Genomic DNA, 13735 nt, shown 5'->3' on the forward strand with positions numbered 1-13735 from the left:
TGCCCCTGACCCGCGGCTGCATAAAGGGGGGCAGCAGTTGTACCTCGCTTCGACCCTCTCTCTACTCGGCGCCCCGACCTTCTAACCATGGACGCTCCTCTCTGCCGTGCATGCATCGTGGACCCGAAACGCAAGATTGACCAACACGCATGGTTGGTTAACACCGTGCGGGCTGCCTGGGAACGACCTGGTAAGCCGGAGAGTTACAAAGCGATGGCGGGCCGCATCGCGAAAGAGTTCGACGCTTTTCACGCTGCGAGCATATACGGGCTGAAAAAGGATGGCAAAGTCGTACGGTTCGAGACGGACGCCGAGCGCGATGGGAGATGCGCAGGGAGAGTTGGCGTACGTGCCACAAGCCGCTTGAATATGCTCGGTATTAACACCATACTCACCAGAAAATCTTCAACTGGATCGAGAACAACCGCGCCTACTTCGAGAATTTGAAGAAGGGCACGCCGAAGCTCCTTGAGCTGCCAACGGAATCTGAGCCGGTCGCCGCACCGCGAGCAAAGAGCATCGTGGATCTTTACAAGCGTGACCGCCCCGAGATCGGTCAGATGGCACGACAAGCGGCGGAGAAGGAAGGCTTGACCTCGGGAGACCACTGGCTAGGCATAGTCAACAAGGCATACACAGCTGCCTTGCTCGAATTGGCGACCACAGACCCGGAAAAGCACCAGGAGTACGTGGAGGAGTCGAAGCGGTCGAAGGAACAGGCGAGCATGGATCGCGCACTGGCCTTGCAACCGACCGCAGGCCCCAGCTCGGGGGGCGCGCCACCTGGGAACAAGGACAACAAAGCCGAGTACGTTGGCACCGTCGTTGTTCTGCCCTCGTCTATCTAACATATGACAGCTCCTTGAAGCGCGTCCTCTTTACAGCCAAGCGATCGGTGGATACCTGGGCGAACGAGATTGATGCCGACTTCTTCCTGTACGTCGGTGTCATCGAGGAGGGTCAGTGTGTCAAGTATCTGTATGTTCATCTGCTTTTGAACGACGATCGCGGTGTGCTCACTATGTACTTAGCATCGGCAACAATGCGTTGTCCCCGGATAGTCTCGTCGCGCAGATGAAGACTAATTCGGTGCTCGACGAGCTGGACGACCTTGTCCTCGAGCGCAAGAGGCAGCGCGATGCGCCTGGGCCGCAGGCTGTCGCAGCTGAAGAGACCCACGACGAGGGTGTGGCACCTGAAGTGGCCGGCGAAGCCGTCGCCACACACGGACAGGACGCAGAGCTGCCAGCACCTGCCGAGGCCCCTTCTCGCTCTGGCACCTCGAGCGGTGTTCCTGAGGAACCCCCGCTTTTCAATGCGCTTGAGAGCACCCCCGGTTCGGTCTCAGTGGCGTCCGCGAAGGACTCTGCGTTCATTGACGCACCACCCGGCTCTGCGATCTCTGCACCACGCCGCTTTGACCGCTCTGTAGTAGCAGACGGAACCACAGAAGCCGCCATTCCACCAGCGGTGAGCGACGTGAGAGCTGGCCCTGTTGCCAGCGGCAGCGAGGCTATCGAGGCCTCTTCCGCGAGAGGCGGAGACTCAGACTGCATCGCACTACCAGCGGTGAGCGGCGGGTTGGACGCCTCCGCTGCCAACATCAGCGGGACTCCCGAGGGGTCTGCGGCGACAGGCGGAGACCCAGACGACGTGTCGCTCGCAGCCGTGAGCAACGGGTCAGATGTGCCCCCCGCCAATGTTTACCAGGCTCCCGAGGTCCCGGCCGAAGACAACAATTCTGGCCCTCGGTCGAGTGAGGACGAACACGCACCTCCGACAGCTCGCAAGAAGTCCAAGACGGCTCAGAAGAAGGCCTCTGCGAAACCTCGTGAAGCCTCTAAGAAAGCCAGCAAGAGGAAGGCACGCGATGGCGATGATCCTCCTGACAGCGAGGCGCCACCAGCGACCTCACTTCGTTCGAAGCGGACGAGGTGAGTACTATGCGCGGTCTCGTCTGCTGCAACTGACTTGGCCCGCCAGAACCGTAGCGAACTATGCCACGCTGAACTCCAAAGGAAAGTAAAGGTAGATAGTATGCAATCTGAGGGGAGGGAGCTTGTATGATAGTCTCGCATGTTCATGTTGGTGTCGTGTCTAGGTAGTACCATTAGCTACACAGCTTGTGATTAATGGAATTCGTCGCGTGATAGTGACACGGTGCGGAGGACCATAGGTAACACTCGAGCTTGCCATTATGATGTGCCGGCCCTGCATGACCGAGCGGCTGCGCGGGGCACTTGTCGTGTGGCCCGGCTTTGTTTCTGTCCCTCACTTTGGCCTATCCCTCTTTCGTACAATGTGCCACCGACAGTTTTGCTGGCCACTCGGACCCAGAACAATAGCGCAAATGCTGTATAAAGGTGAGCATTTCCCTGACACACGAGTCCCCGTCTTCGTCCTGACTCCCGCCTCATGTCATCTCCCCCGCCCAATGGCCCTGTCGGGCGCAGGGTAGGGAGGATGAACACTCTCTTCTCACCTCACACACCCTCGAAGACCCAAGACACGAACGACCCCTTTCTCGCGCACTTCAAGGAGTTCGTTCGCGCACTGTCCCTCGAAGAAGACACTGCGGGTTGTCAACATGACCCAAGGAAGCAACTTCAATACTTAACCGATGATGACAACGTTGCACGGATTTACACAAGGGTGAGTAGTGTGTAACGATCTCGCGGACAGAGCCCTAATCTGGGGCACAGTGTACACGGTGTGGACCCCCTAACAAGGCGAAATTTCGCTATCTCAGTGGCCGTGTGGGCCCCCGTGAGCGCGACCTCATCCGTCGCATGAGCCGCATCACCACCGACCTTCGCAAGGCGGAGAAAGCTTCAGAGGCTCTGCAGAACAGGCAGAGTCGAGCTTTGGCCCGGGGTAAGCCTGACTCAAAGATCGACCAGGATTTGGAGCGTGCAGCAGACGTCGTACGTGCACTTCAAGCCGAGAGGACAGGCTTAGACGAGGAAAGTCGCGTGTTCCGTCAACAACGGGAGGAAAAATCACTCGAGGGCCCTCCGAAACCGGATGGACAAGTGCGCAGGCTGCCGCACCACACTCTCTCCCCATCCGCTGCGGCCACTAGGCAACCCACACGCGACACCGGTGTCAACAATCTCTCTCATGCTCCGCCACTGCCTTCTGCCTCTCACCAGTTACATCCACCCCGGGCCCCTGCGCCGACTCGGACGCACGATGTCGGACAGACGGAGGTCTTGGGCGATGCTGACAGCAATTCGGATGGTTCAGAATCCTACTGGAAGGCCACGGACGACCGATTGCCTTCGCTTCTATCCAGCATGTCGCCCGACAACCGTCCGATCCCCATCCCACCATCTTCGCCTGTCAGTCTGGTGTCTTCGTCACCATCTCGGACTGTCGCCCGTCTTGGTCGTCTCCCTCGCGCGATAGCTGCGCACAATGCACCTGTGGCGACGCAGACCTCGTCTTCGCCGACAACTTCTCAGAAGGTACGTCACAATGTTTCTCTTGGGCATAGCACCATCTCATATTGATGTCGTCTCTTAGCCTCGTGGCATCAAACGCGGTCATACTCAGTCGGACGACTCGGACGTGATCGACCTCACCCTGGATTCTGACAGCGATGCGGACGAGCAACGCGCCTCGTCACATGTGGCCTCACGACGCCGTCTGGGGAGTCGACCGTCACCACCGCCACAGCCTGAGCGACAACATTCATTGCACAAAGCACCCCTTCCAAATGAATCGGATATCTTGTGGGTCTGGCAATACACGGAGGTATGTCACGGCTCGTCTTGCCAACAGTCTCCTAATACTGACCATCTATTGCGTAGAATGGAGAGCTCCCTGAGGGCGTTGTGTTCGACAAAACAGACCGGGACTCCTTCACATCGATCTGCACTAACTGGGGCCTCAAACTTACTGATCCTATTGCAGTATGGATGAGCCCGGAACATGCCTGGAGATTCATGCACGTGGAGAATCTCGCCGACATTCCCTTCTGCATGCGCGAAGACGATTTCATCATATGGGTGAAGTGGGGACTGCGGGATCTTCCCATGCTCGACGTCGTCGCGAGTAAGTCTCCGCGTTGTTTTGTGAAGAACTTCATTGACGAGTCTGTAGATGATATGAAACTCGTTGCTCCCAAGTGGCCGGACGCCGAAAGCATATGGCAAGCCCGAACTGAGTCAATCGAAGAGTACGACAAACAGTGGCGCTCGTGAAGAGCTCGCCACCGTGACTATCTGAGGAACATAGACAGCGCGATTGTTAGATATTGTGCAACTGTACATTTATGATCTGTATTCAGTATCAATCCATTCCACCAGTTTCATATAGAAAAGTTTGTTCCCGAAGTTTGTTGATGCCGAATACTCAGGGCATGTATTAATTGTAAGTATATATACAGTGAGTCATCTCATTGAGTACTCAGCACCACCCGGTTGCGAGTGAATACTCGGGTGGTGATGTGGATCTGCGAGTACTCAGACTGAACATGGTCCGTGAGTACTTGACGAGCAACCATCGTCCGCGAGTACTCAGGGAGTGAGCCTCGCTGGCGAGTACTCAGGGAGCAACCCCTGCCCGTGAGTACTCAGGGAGTGAGCCTCGTCGGTGAGTACTTATGTGATCGTGAGTATTTGTGGTGCCACTGACATTACAAGTACTCATTCTATGGATGCTGTTCACGAGTACTCATGCCATGCACTCATCTATAAGCTCGTGAAGATAATACTCGTCGATGAGTAAATACTCGTTGAATAGTACCCGGCTTCCCTGCAACGGCTCGTGCCTCCCCGAAGTTGACCCGGCTCCCCGGGCGGTATGCCTTCGGGCCCATGGGCCAGTTCGCGGCGTTCACGAAGATGGTTTGCTCAGCCTTCTGGCCCGAGTCAGCGCCCTCCGCGCCCTCGGCATCGCCCTCGGGCTGTGGCTCTGGCTCGGCGTCGGCGGCGGGCCACTCGTGGACGAGCGCGCCGTGGTCCTCGTGGATGTGCCCGAAGACATGGAGGCGCGGCCGGATGGCGGGGAGGCGGGCGGCGAGCGCCTCGCACCCGACGTGCTCGTCCCCGACTGTCTTGTCCATGATGTCGTGGGGCGGTGTATGCGTCAACCTGTGTGAAGGGAACTGGCTCGTCATCCACGGCATCGCGTCTGAATGCAAATGGGTCCTGACAGTATGTCCGTCTTGGGGACCGCGGCCATAAGCTCTGTCGGGGGCAGCGTGAGACGGGATCGCGGTGAGTTTCAACGACAGGGGCGTACTCTCGGCCTCCTCTCCGCGCTGGTAGTTGAACGCCCAGTTGTGGAAGTAGGGGACCACTGCGGGAGGCGCACGGGCGAGACAGGACCGGGGTCAGGATTCCGGGGAACTGGTACGACGATGTCGTGGACTGACCGGCGAGCCGTACACGGTCCATTTCCGCCCGTCCGGCTTGGCGCGGAACTCATAAGACTCGTCTTCGAGGTATACGATGCCGGACTTGGTCGCCCTGCGGCCTTGTATGAGATCCTGGATCAGGCCGATGTTCTAGAGGGGGAAGGCGGTCGGCACGCTAGCGGTGCGAGGCGGTGGGGATCGCGCACCTGCTTGGACATGCCGTGCCAGCGGGTGTAGTTCTTGTCGTACCAGTCGTCGTGGTAGTCGAGCGGGAGGTCGTGGTTGCCTGCGATGATACTCAATACGGGCGCGAGCGCGACCCGGTGTTAGAACGGCGTGCTCTGGCGACAGCGGAGTGGGGGTGGGCGCGGCGGGGACTCACATCTTCGTCCGATGCGGGAGGTCGCCTATCCACTCCATCGTCCGCTGGAAGTCGGCGTAGGTGCCCATGGCCGTCAAATCGCCGCTGTGCAGCAGGACGTCGCCGGGGGGACGTGGACCATGCGGGAGTGGGTGTCGCTGATGCAGACGAAGCGCGTCCATTCCGGGGAGGGCACCGGGGGCGGGCTGGTGCTCGCGTACTCGAGGTGTATGACCGCAGTCGGGGAGCGGAGGGAGACGGGGGGCCGCGCAGGGCCGTCCTGGGGCGAGTGGGCGGACATCAGGGCTGGGGGAGAACTGTAGAGCTGCTTTGCTCGGTCCCAGAGAGACGGTGGGGGCATGGGCTGCGGGCTGCTGCAGAGGGTGACGCGGACTGCCCAAACGGTCGAGCGCGTTCAGCTGGACTGCTCGGCGAATGCCAGCGTCGATGGCTGGCGGGTTAGTGGGCGCACTCGCGCAACGGGGGCCGTGCGCGGGCAGGGGCTGGAGCTCTGGAGAGGCGGCTTGCATCGAGCCTGGCCCGGGCTGTGGGCCAAGGAGAGGGAGACAGACGCGACAGACGCACCAGCCCTCCCGCAGTCCCTCCCATGTCACGCGCGTCACTCTGTTGCTTCCGTGACACGACGCGTTACTGCGCCGACCGAGACCGTCACCACCATCCGCGACACAGCAGACTCTGCGTGGTCTTTCTCTGACGCATTCTCTATTGCTTGGCGGGTGGAACGTCGGCGTTCCTAGGTTTATCTGTTGTGGTTCGCCCTCTTCCGAATTGCAAATCTGGTCCTGTGCGCCAGCCACTCCAACGCTACTGGTCGCCGGCTTCACTACGAGTCTCAGGCTGCGACCTCTGGGCCGGTCTTCGGCTGTCCGACGTTGGACACATTACATAGCGTAGTCTCCGTTGCAGACCATACAAGCCGACACGCGTCTTGTACATTCAATCGCGCTCAATAGCAGGGAGTGCGTTAGTGTCGCCCTATCCCAACGCACTGAAACGGCCGCATCGGACAAGGCATACATGGCGGGAAGGGAGTTTTCAATGTCGGAACCTTGGTCGGAACACTGTGTGTTCATAGTGCGTGGCTAGGCTCGGCTCTTGTATCTCTGCTGGCCTCCGTGCTGACCTCTGCTATTGCTGCCTCCGGAACATGCCGCGATGCCGTTCGACGGGCCTCACTCGGGACTGTGGTCTCCCCAACTCTCGTTCAAAGCTATTCCATTCTTGAGGCACTACATTCCGGGTGCCTGCAATCTAAGTTAGCTGGAATGGAGGGCTCATCCAATCCCGCTGCGCTTCCTCTCTCCAGAGCCTCGGTCGTCTCAGCCCACGAGGCTATCAAGCCCGTTATCCATCGCACGCCCATCTTCAGCTCGTCAACGCTATCTGCCTCCCTCCCGAACAAAAACACGCTCTATTTCAAAGCGGAGAATCTCCAGAAAGGCGGCGCCTTCAAGTTCCGCGGGGCGAGCTTCAGTCTGACACGACTGACGCAGGAAGAGCTCGCCAAGGGCGTGTGCACACACAGCTCAGGTACAGTCGCCCGCGCGCCGAAGAGCGGAGCGAGGAATATGACTGTTGACCTGACAATCGCACAGGAAATCATGCCGGCGCGCTGGCCCTCGCAGCCAGAGAACGCGGAGCGAAGTGCTACGTCGTGATGGTACGCCGACCTCCGCCCTCTCCCACCCGTCCCCGCTCACCCACCATGCCCCAGCCAGACAACTCCGCCAAGCCCAAGATGGACGCTGTCCGCGCGTACGGCGCAGAGATAACCTTCTGCGCGCCCAACGCCCGCGCCCGCGCGGCGACGCTTGCGGAGGTCCAGGCCCGCACGGGCGCGACGTTCGTGCCGCCCTACGACGCTGCGAACACCATCCTCGGCCAGGGCACCGCCCTCCTCGAGCTCCTCGAGCAGGCGCCGGAGCCGCTCGCTGCGGTCGTCGCGCCCGTGGGCGGGGGAGGCCTCCTCGCGGGCACGGCGCTCGCTGCGGAGGGCACGGGCGTGAGGGTGTTCGGCGCGGAGCCGGCGGGGGCGGATGACTGTGCGCAGGGGCTGATGGAGGGACGGCGGAGGGAGGACGTGAAGGCGGAGACGATCGCGGATGGGCTGCGTACGCCGGTGGGGGTGCTTAACTTCCCGATCATCCAGGAGAAGGTCGAGCGCGTCATCGTGGTTTCCGATGAGGTGCGTTGGTGCTTCCGTTACTCATCTGGTCCGAGTCTCTCAATTGCTGGGGCCTTGTAACTTACAGGAGATCGTGGAAGCGATGCGCCTGATGTGGGAACGCCTGAAGCTCGTCGTCGAACCGAGTGGCGCGACTGCGTTCGCGGCCGTCCGGAGCGAGGCGTTCCAGGCGTTGGGTATTACAGGTCCTATCGGTATCATCGTTAGTGGCGGCAACATTGACCTGTCCCAGCCGCTGCCTTGGACCCAATGAAGACGTATCGATTGACCCAGCCATTGCCCTGGGCGACGGACCCAACGAATGAAGAGTGCATGCTCAGCCCGAACCTGTAAGCGCGACCCCCTGCACATACTACCTTATCGCACAAGCTTTGTCTACATAGGGCTCGGCCTTCGCGAGGGGAGTAAAAGGATACATCGATTGACCCGTCCCCGGAGTACTTGGAACTCTGAGTACGTCATATTGGACGTCAGGATAGAAGACGTCCTGGGCCTGGGCAGACACTCAAGTACGCATGTGCTGTGTAACTTTACAATGGCCGAGTTCAGTGCGCAGGACACTCGTCTCCGCGAGAACGAATGCGATCCTACCTTCTCTCCTAGGAGCCCTCCGCTTGCCGTACCGCCGTCCTCGACACCTTATCAGACATGACGGATGCTTTCATTCTTTGACAGGTGCTATTCCCGACTTAGCCCGCCCTCTGATAGGTGTCTGTGCAGTCCGTCGGACTGTCGGCTCGAGGCAAGCTCAAAGTTTGATCATGGAAGACCATAGAGGAGTGTGATGGTCCTCCGGCCTCTTCATCTCTGACCTCAGACTATCGCCTCCATCAAGCCACTCGACATGAGTCGCTCGCGAAGCAGTCGTCGGCCTACTACTGTAGTATGGTACGTCGCCTCGCACCTTGGCGTTCTTGTCCATTCTAACCTCCTACCGTGCGTCTCTCCCACTTCCCCTATGGCACAGACCTGGCATCTAACAAATGACGAGAGGGCCCCACGCCATCTGCGGCTTGTGCTCCATGAGAATTCTCTTCGCCATCATCGGAGGGATGTCGTCTTCATCCCTCGAATCTTCGAGTGGACTCGCCATCTGCTCTTCGTCTCGCCAGGTCGGAAAGCGGCAGGTACCATTCTCTCTCCTTTCCCGGAGCCTTGCCGCGTCGTGTGGCTCTGCCGTATCGTTGCCTCGCGGGCTACATTCATGTCACTACTCTTGAAGCTGCCATAATCTGCCCTGGTTGCCCTGCAGGCCGTACCTCAAGGTAGACTGATAACACCCGGCGCTATGATGCGCCGGTGCCCGTGATGCCGACTGGTGTTCTCATACATGTGCTCCCAGATGCTTCCACTCTGGGCGCGCACGGTGCATATGGATGAGGGATGGGGACGGTGTGCTTTGGGCACGCTCGTCCGCGGCACTCCTGCTGCCGATCAGAGACCGCTTTGAGTACGCTGCATGTCCTCCTGTTGAGCCGTGCCTAGACTTGGGAGGTGAGCTATGGACCATGCAATGCTGAATGTAACAGTATCGAGGTGTCTAGGACCTCGTCAATCCTGGGATTGCTTCTCTCTTAGCCCCTCGGTATGCTGCCCACTACCAATTCATCGAGCACGGCGTTCAGCGCTAGATGATGACCAGTCTGAGCGCTGAGCGCCGTGAAACAACATTATGATATGTAGTCTTCTTCGAATTCGGCTAGGTGCGCTCGTGGATGATATGACAAGATGTCCTCGCAAGGTTCCACGCGATCGTGGCTCCCACTCCGCGCGGTCCGATCACGATCATCGAGGATTCTCAAACATAGGAGGTTATCACGTCAGCGACGTAGACGGACTGTTACTCTCAAAGGTGAGCTATTGGTAGCATTAATCTCGTGTATTGTATACTAAACATAAGCCTGAAGTTGTCCCGATGAGTCTCACACCGCTCTCGTGGGGGACTTGGTTTGTTATCGCCAGCTTCGCGGAAGTGCGCCCGACTCTTCTATCGCCCCTAGCATTCTCAGCAACTCTGCAAGTGCGCTCACGCGCGGCCGCGCGGTCCAGCGTGCTATAGCAAGCACAACGCGCTCTACACGATGTGCATAGAAACCACCACATGCACACAGCCAGCTTTACCCGAGACCAGGACTGTCTTCCGTGCAATGCGAGCTCCGGTCTTCGCGCACAGCGGCCGGTGCGCCATCTGCCTCCAGAACAGAGACCGTCGAGGCTAGGTCGAAGCAGTCTCGCCAGGAGATTTAGCGGACCATGCGGACTGTCGTTGCATTGCTACCCACACAGCTCGCTCGTATAGGTCTTCTCCCGCGGTTCCCTGGACGTTCGCATGGTGCTTGCGCTGAGCCAGCATATAAATGTCGTGTCGTGACTGCGTGCCATGCTCAGCTTGCTCTAGCTTGCCCTGCCCGCGATGCGTATCCCGTTCCTGACCAGCAGCGACCGCAAGTCGACTGGCTCTCGAAAGGCGGCGCCGAAGCAGAAGAGGGCCACGACGCCCATCGCGGCGGCGTACTACCCCGACTGGTCGAGCGACAGCGTCCCGCCTTCCAGCCTCGACTTCTCGAAGTTCGACGTCTTGTTGTTTGGTATGTCTGACTTGGGCCGATGCAGTCTGCAGCGGAATTGAAGGGTATATTCCCCCTAGCGTTTGCGACGCCGAATTCCTCGAATGGGATCAGCTGGGATGACGGCTCGACCTCGACCTTGAAGTCGCTCGTCAGCGCCGCTCACAATAGCGGCCATGGCACGAAGGTCGTTCTCTCCATCGGTAGGGCACATTTACTCACGCGCCGTGTGCCATGTCTCACGAGCACTTTAGGTGGCTGGAGTGGCAGCCAATCCTTTTCTCAGGTCATGAAGGACGCCAACCGGGGCACCTTCGTGAAGGCATGTGTTGATGCTGTCAACAAATATATCTCGATGGTTAGTCCCACTACCTATGTCTACGTCTACCATCTGACGAGCGATGACGGACAGGGATTGACATCGACTGGGTTGGTGACGTATCCAATGTCTACACTCATGCCGTGCTGACATACCATCTGACAAAAATAGGAATACCCTAACGAGGACGGTGCAGGGAACCCGCACTCGTCGTCCGATGCGGCGAACCTCCTCAGCTTCTTCACATCCCTTCGGTCGGCCATTGGGTCTGACAAGATTATCTCTGCCGCGGTCACTGATCTGCCCTGGACTGGCTCAGATGGCAATCCCCTCAAGGATGTCTCCGCGTATGCCGACCAGATGACCTACGCAAATATCATGTATGTCGTTCCTTTTTCAGTTTCATTGTTCCATACTCAAGGTCGTTCCGTATAGGAACTACGACATCTTCGGTGCGTCGGACTCCGCCCCGGGCCCCAATGCACCTCTCGGCGATCTTTGGGCACCTCGTCCCAGCCACAGTTCAACGCTCACGCCGCCGTGAAGCAATGGACCGCCGCCGGTTTCCTGCCAACCAGCTCATGCTCGGTCTTCCCCTGTATGGGTACGTGTCCAAGAGCACGAAGACGTCGCTCACGGACGGGACGCTCCAACACACCAACGGCAGCGACCTGGAAGCCTACCGCGAGGAAGTGCTCGGCCTGGCTGGAAAGAGCTACGCCGCAGCGCAGGCGCCGGCTGATCTCGATGAGGCAGACAGTGGGCTCAGCTCAACGCGCTGAACGGGTCGCACCCTTTGTCACGCAGAAGCCGGCGAACCTGTCTACATGGCTTCTGGTGATTTGAGCTCGTACTATGGCCAGCAGATCGCGTTCAGCGACCTCATATCTTCGGGAGTCCTGAAGGAGGCGTCTGGGACGTTCTCGGCCGCGAACGGCTACACCTACGGTACGCATCGCAGTGGGCGTCACAAATCTTCGGCAAACTGACACTTTGGTCGTAGCATTGGATAACTGCAGCGATACACCGGTAATGTCTACATGATTGACTTACGGCCATATTAAAGCTCACGCGTCGGCTAGTTCATCTACGATACCTCGCGCAAGACTGTAGTACTTACGACGACCCATCGTCGCTCACCGACAAAGCCAATACGCGAAGAACTCTGGGCTAGGCGGCGCTTTCACTTGGTCCTTGATCAGGTGAGTCAGGGACGACGTCCTTGGTGCGTGCAAAGACTCATGACGGCGATGTCTAGGATTACAATTATGCTCTGCAAAATGCCATTCGCTCCGGTTTGGGGCTGTGACTCTATTGAGTTCCGCATGCCGAACACTGCGGTGTATGTGGTTGTTCTGTCCTTACCGCATTCATACTCTTGTTGGGTTGTTTGTTGGTTCCATTCAACGTCGCTGAGGGCAGGGCCCCATGAAGACGTACAAACAACCGTACTACACACTCCCTCCCAGTTCGTCTTCCTCCGTTCGCTGCATTCATACTCTAGTAATGTTTTCTTTGTTTGGGCATCGATATACCCGCTGGGAGTCGTTCCGAGTTCGCATTCATGTATCATATTCTCAATCATACTTCTCACTGCAATTTCATTGTGCGCTGCTAAACACATTTCCGTGTATGCGTATGCCAGCATTGACAGACAACTTGAGCGGTGCCCCAACATCTCAAGGAGTGACAAGGAGTAGGTCTATTGTCGGCTTAGAGGCTCAGACTCATGACTCAACGCACAGCATAACCTGTAAGGTATCAGAGCAATGCGACAATGACTAGGATTGTGGGTAAGGAGCGACACTGCATACACAGCAAACACGACAATCAGAGCGTACGCGAGGATGGAGTAAATTACTAAATGGTGGATCCGAAAGTCCACGAAGACCTCGAGGCCACGCTAGGCTTGGACGAGGTGCACGTTCTGCACGGTGCAGCTGTCGAAGGTGTATGCGCCGTTGTTGTCGGCCGAGGCGCTGTACACCAGGACATTCGTGTTGCCGCTCTGGCACACGGCGAACGAGTTCGAGACGCCGTTGACCGCGAGTGTGGCATGGCCGTCCGCATCTCTCTGCGATCCCCGAGCCCACCGTCAGCTCATCCGTCCTATGCGTACGCGCAACCGGAGACTTACCACGGCGCAGTAGGGCGTCTGGCCCCCGCGGCGTTGGCGGAACCGTTGTTGGTCACCGCAAACTCGACGATCGAGCCCGCCGTGACGGACAGTCGCTTCCGACCGTGCCACTGTTGGTCGAGCTAGCAATCGGCGTGAGAGCGCCGCCGTTGAGCGACCAGCCAGAGAATTCGCCGGTGTAGTTCTGGTGGATCTCCTACAGACACGAGCAACGATTAGTATCCACCGATACCAGTCGCAACAGTTGTGGACTGACCTCGAGCCACCAGTTACCGTTCTGGTCACCGTTGACGAGAGCGAGCACAGCGCCGGTGGCGTCATCCGCCGCAGAGGGATCGACAACCTCCAGCTAAAAGTTGTAGGTCAAGGAGTTGGAAGCACCGGCACCGAGGGCGGTGCAGGCGTCCTGACGAGCCGACAGCGCGGCAGGCATGGCGAGGGCGACAGAGAGGGCGATGAATGCGAACATGTTGGCCAAAGTCTTGAAAGGGTTGGAAGAGGCTTTGGTCGAGGTGAAGTTGCGGAAGATCGTTGGTGATGGGGAGTAAAGGGATCTCGCTGACCTGTATTTATACCTGCAACGATCGAAAGACGTAATAGAGGCAGAAACTCACCCGGGGGTCACGTACCTCCAGCCGGATGCACGCCAGCGGTGCAGGAAGATGAAACACCGCATTGAGAGTATGCCCGGTGAATCCTCCTGACGTAGAAGCCCTACGGCACGGCGCATGCTGCCCGTCTGTACTACGGCAAGGCAAACTGGCCTCAGCTATATTCGTGTAC

At 58.5% G+C, this 13735-nt stretch overlaps 7 protein-coding genes across 7 annotated transcripts; 4 read left to right on the forward strand and 3 right to left on the reverse strand.

The window, feature by feature from the left end:
• Positions 1 to 87: 87 nt before the first annotated feature.
• On the forward strand, positions 88 to 2026 carry B0H18DRAFT_1122325 (uncharacterized protein; the record flags this gene model as incomplete). The annotated part of the gene is made up of 5 exons (XM_048034497.1): positions 88 to 345; positions 399 to 808; positions 859 to 978; positions 1032 to 1934; positions 1984 to 2026. 5 exons carry the CDS (start codon positions 88 to 90, stop codon positions 2024 to 2026), a joined length of 1734 nt encoding a protein of 577 aa, XP_047889716.1.
• Positions 2027 to 2363: 337 nt separating this feature from the next.
• Positions 2364 to 4318, forward strand: B0H18DRAFT_1213679 (uncharacterized protein). Its single transcript, XM_048036533.1, has 5 exons — positions 2364 to 2652; positions 2703 to 3467; positions 3526 to 3756; positions 3813 to 4056; positions 4105 to 4318. The coding sequence occupies exons 1-5, from the start codon at positions 2416 to 2418 to the stop codon at positions 4203 to 4205; spliced, it is 1578 nt and encodes a 525-aa protein (XP_047889717.1). The 5' UTR covers positions 2364 to 2415; the 3' UTR covers positions 4206 to 4318.
• A 453-nt stretch (positions 4319 to 4771) lies between these two features.
• Positions 4772 to 5068, reverse strand: B0H18DRAFT_1026663 (uncharacterized protein; the record flags this gene model as incomplete). The annotated part of the gene is made up of 1 exon (XM_048029825.1): positions 4772 to 5068. A coding segment is annotated over one exon (297 nt), but the record flags the coding sequence as incomplete, so codon positions are not given.
• On the reverse strand, positions 4797 to 6297 carry B0H18DRAFT_1026667 (uncharacterized protein). Its single transcript, XM_048029826.1, has 6 exons — positions 5857 to 6297; positions 5745 to 5788; positions 5569 to 5659; positions 5377 to 5512; positions 5248 to 5304; positions 4797 to 5192 (listed from the first exon to the last, which is right to left on the reverse strand). Exons 1-6 carry the CDS (start codon positions 6082 to 6084, stop codon positions 5119 to 5121), a joined length of 630 nt encoding a protein of 209 aa, XP_047889719.1. The 5' UTR covers positions 6085 to 6297; the 3' UTR covers positions 4797 to 5118.
• Positions 6298 to 7009: 712 nt separating this feature from the next.
• On the forward strand, positions 7010 to 8182 carry B0H18DRAFT_957380 (tryptophan synthase beta subunit-like PLP-dependent enzyme; the record flags this gene model as incomplete). Its single annotated transcript, XM_048042572.1, has 4 exons — positions 7010 to 7274; positions 7340 to 7404; positions 7459 to 7929; positions 7997 to 8182. The coding sequence occupies 4 exons, from the start codon at positions 7010 to 7012 to the stop codon at positions 8180 to 8182; spliced, it is 987 nt and encodes a 328-aa protein (XP_047889720.1).
• A 2160-nt stretch (positions 8183 to 10342) lies between these two features.
• Positions 10343 to 12124, forward strand: B0H18DRAFT_1122329 (glycoside hydrolase superfamily; the record flags this gene model as incomplete). Its single annotated transcript, XM_048034498.1, has 11 exons — positions 10343 to 10517; positions 10577 to 10699; positions 10751 to 10854; positions 10909 to 10929; positions 10987 to 11195; positions 11251 to 11267; positions 11362 to 11574; positions 11623 to 11763; positions 11819 to 11844; positions 11898 to 12017; positions 12074 to 12124. The coding sequence occupies 11 exons, from the start codon at positions 10343 to 10345 to the stop codon at positions 12122 to 12124; spliced, it is 1200 nt and encodes a 399-aa protein (XP_047889721.1).
• A 360-nt stretch (positions 12125 to 12484) lies between these two features.
• Positions 12485 to 13682, reverse strand: B0H18DRAFT_1213683 (uncharacterized protein; the record flags this gene model as incomplete). The annotated part of the gene is made up of 7 exons (XM_048036534.1): positions 12485 to 12889; positions 12953 to 12970; positions 13056 to 13148; positions 13209 to 13301; positions 13340 to 13358; positions 13420 to 13527; positions 13582 to 13682. 7 exons carry the CDS (start codon positions 13680 to 13682, stop codon positions 12719 to 12721), a joined length of 603 nt encoding a protein of 200 aa, XP_047889722.1. The 3' UTR covers positions 12485 to 12718.
• Positions 13683 to 13735: the final 53 nt, after the last annotated feature.

This window comes from Fomitopsis serialis (assembly GCF_022376445.1).
Source record: "Fomitopsis serialis strain Sig1Antser10 chromosome Unknown B0H18scaffold_75, whole genome shotgun sequence".
Lineage (NCBI taxonomy): Eukaryota > Fungi > Basidiomycota > Agaricomycetes > Polyporales > Fomitopsidaceae > Fomitopsis > Fomitopsis serialis.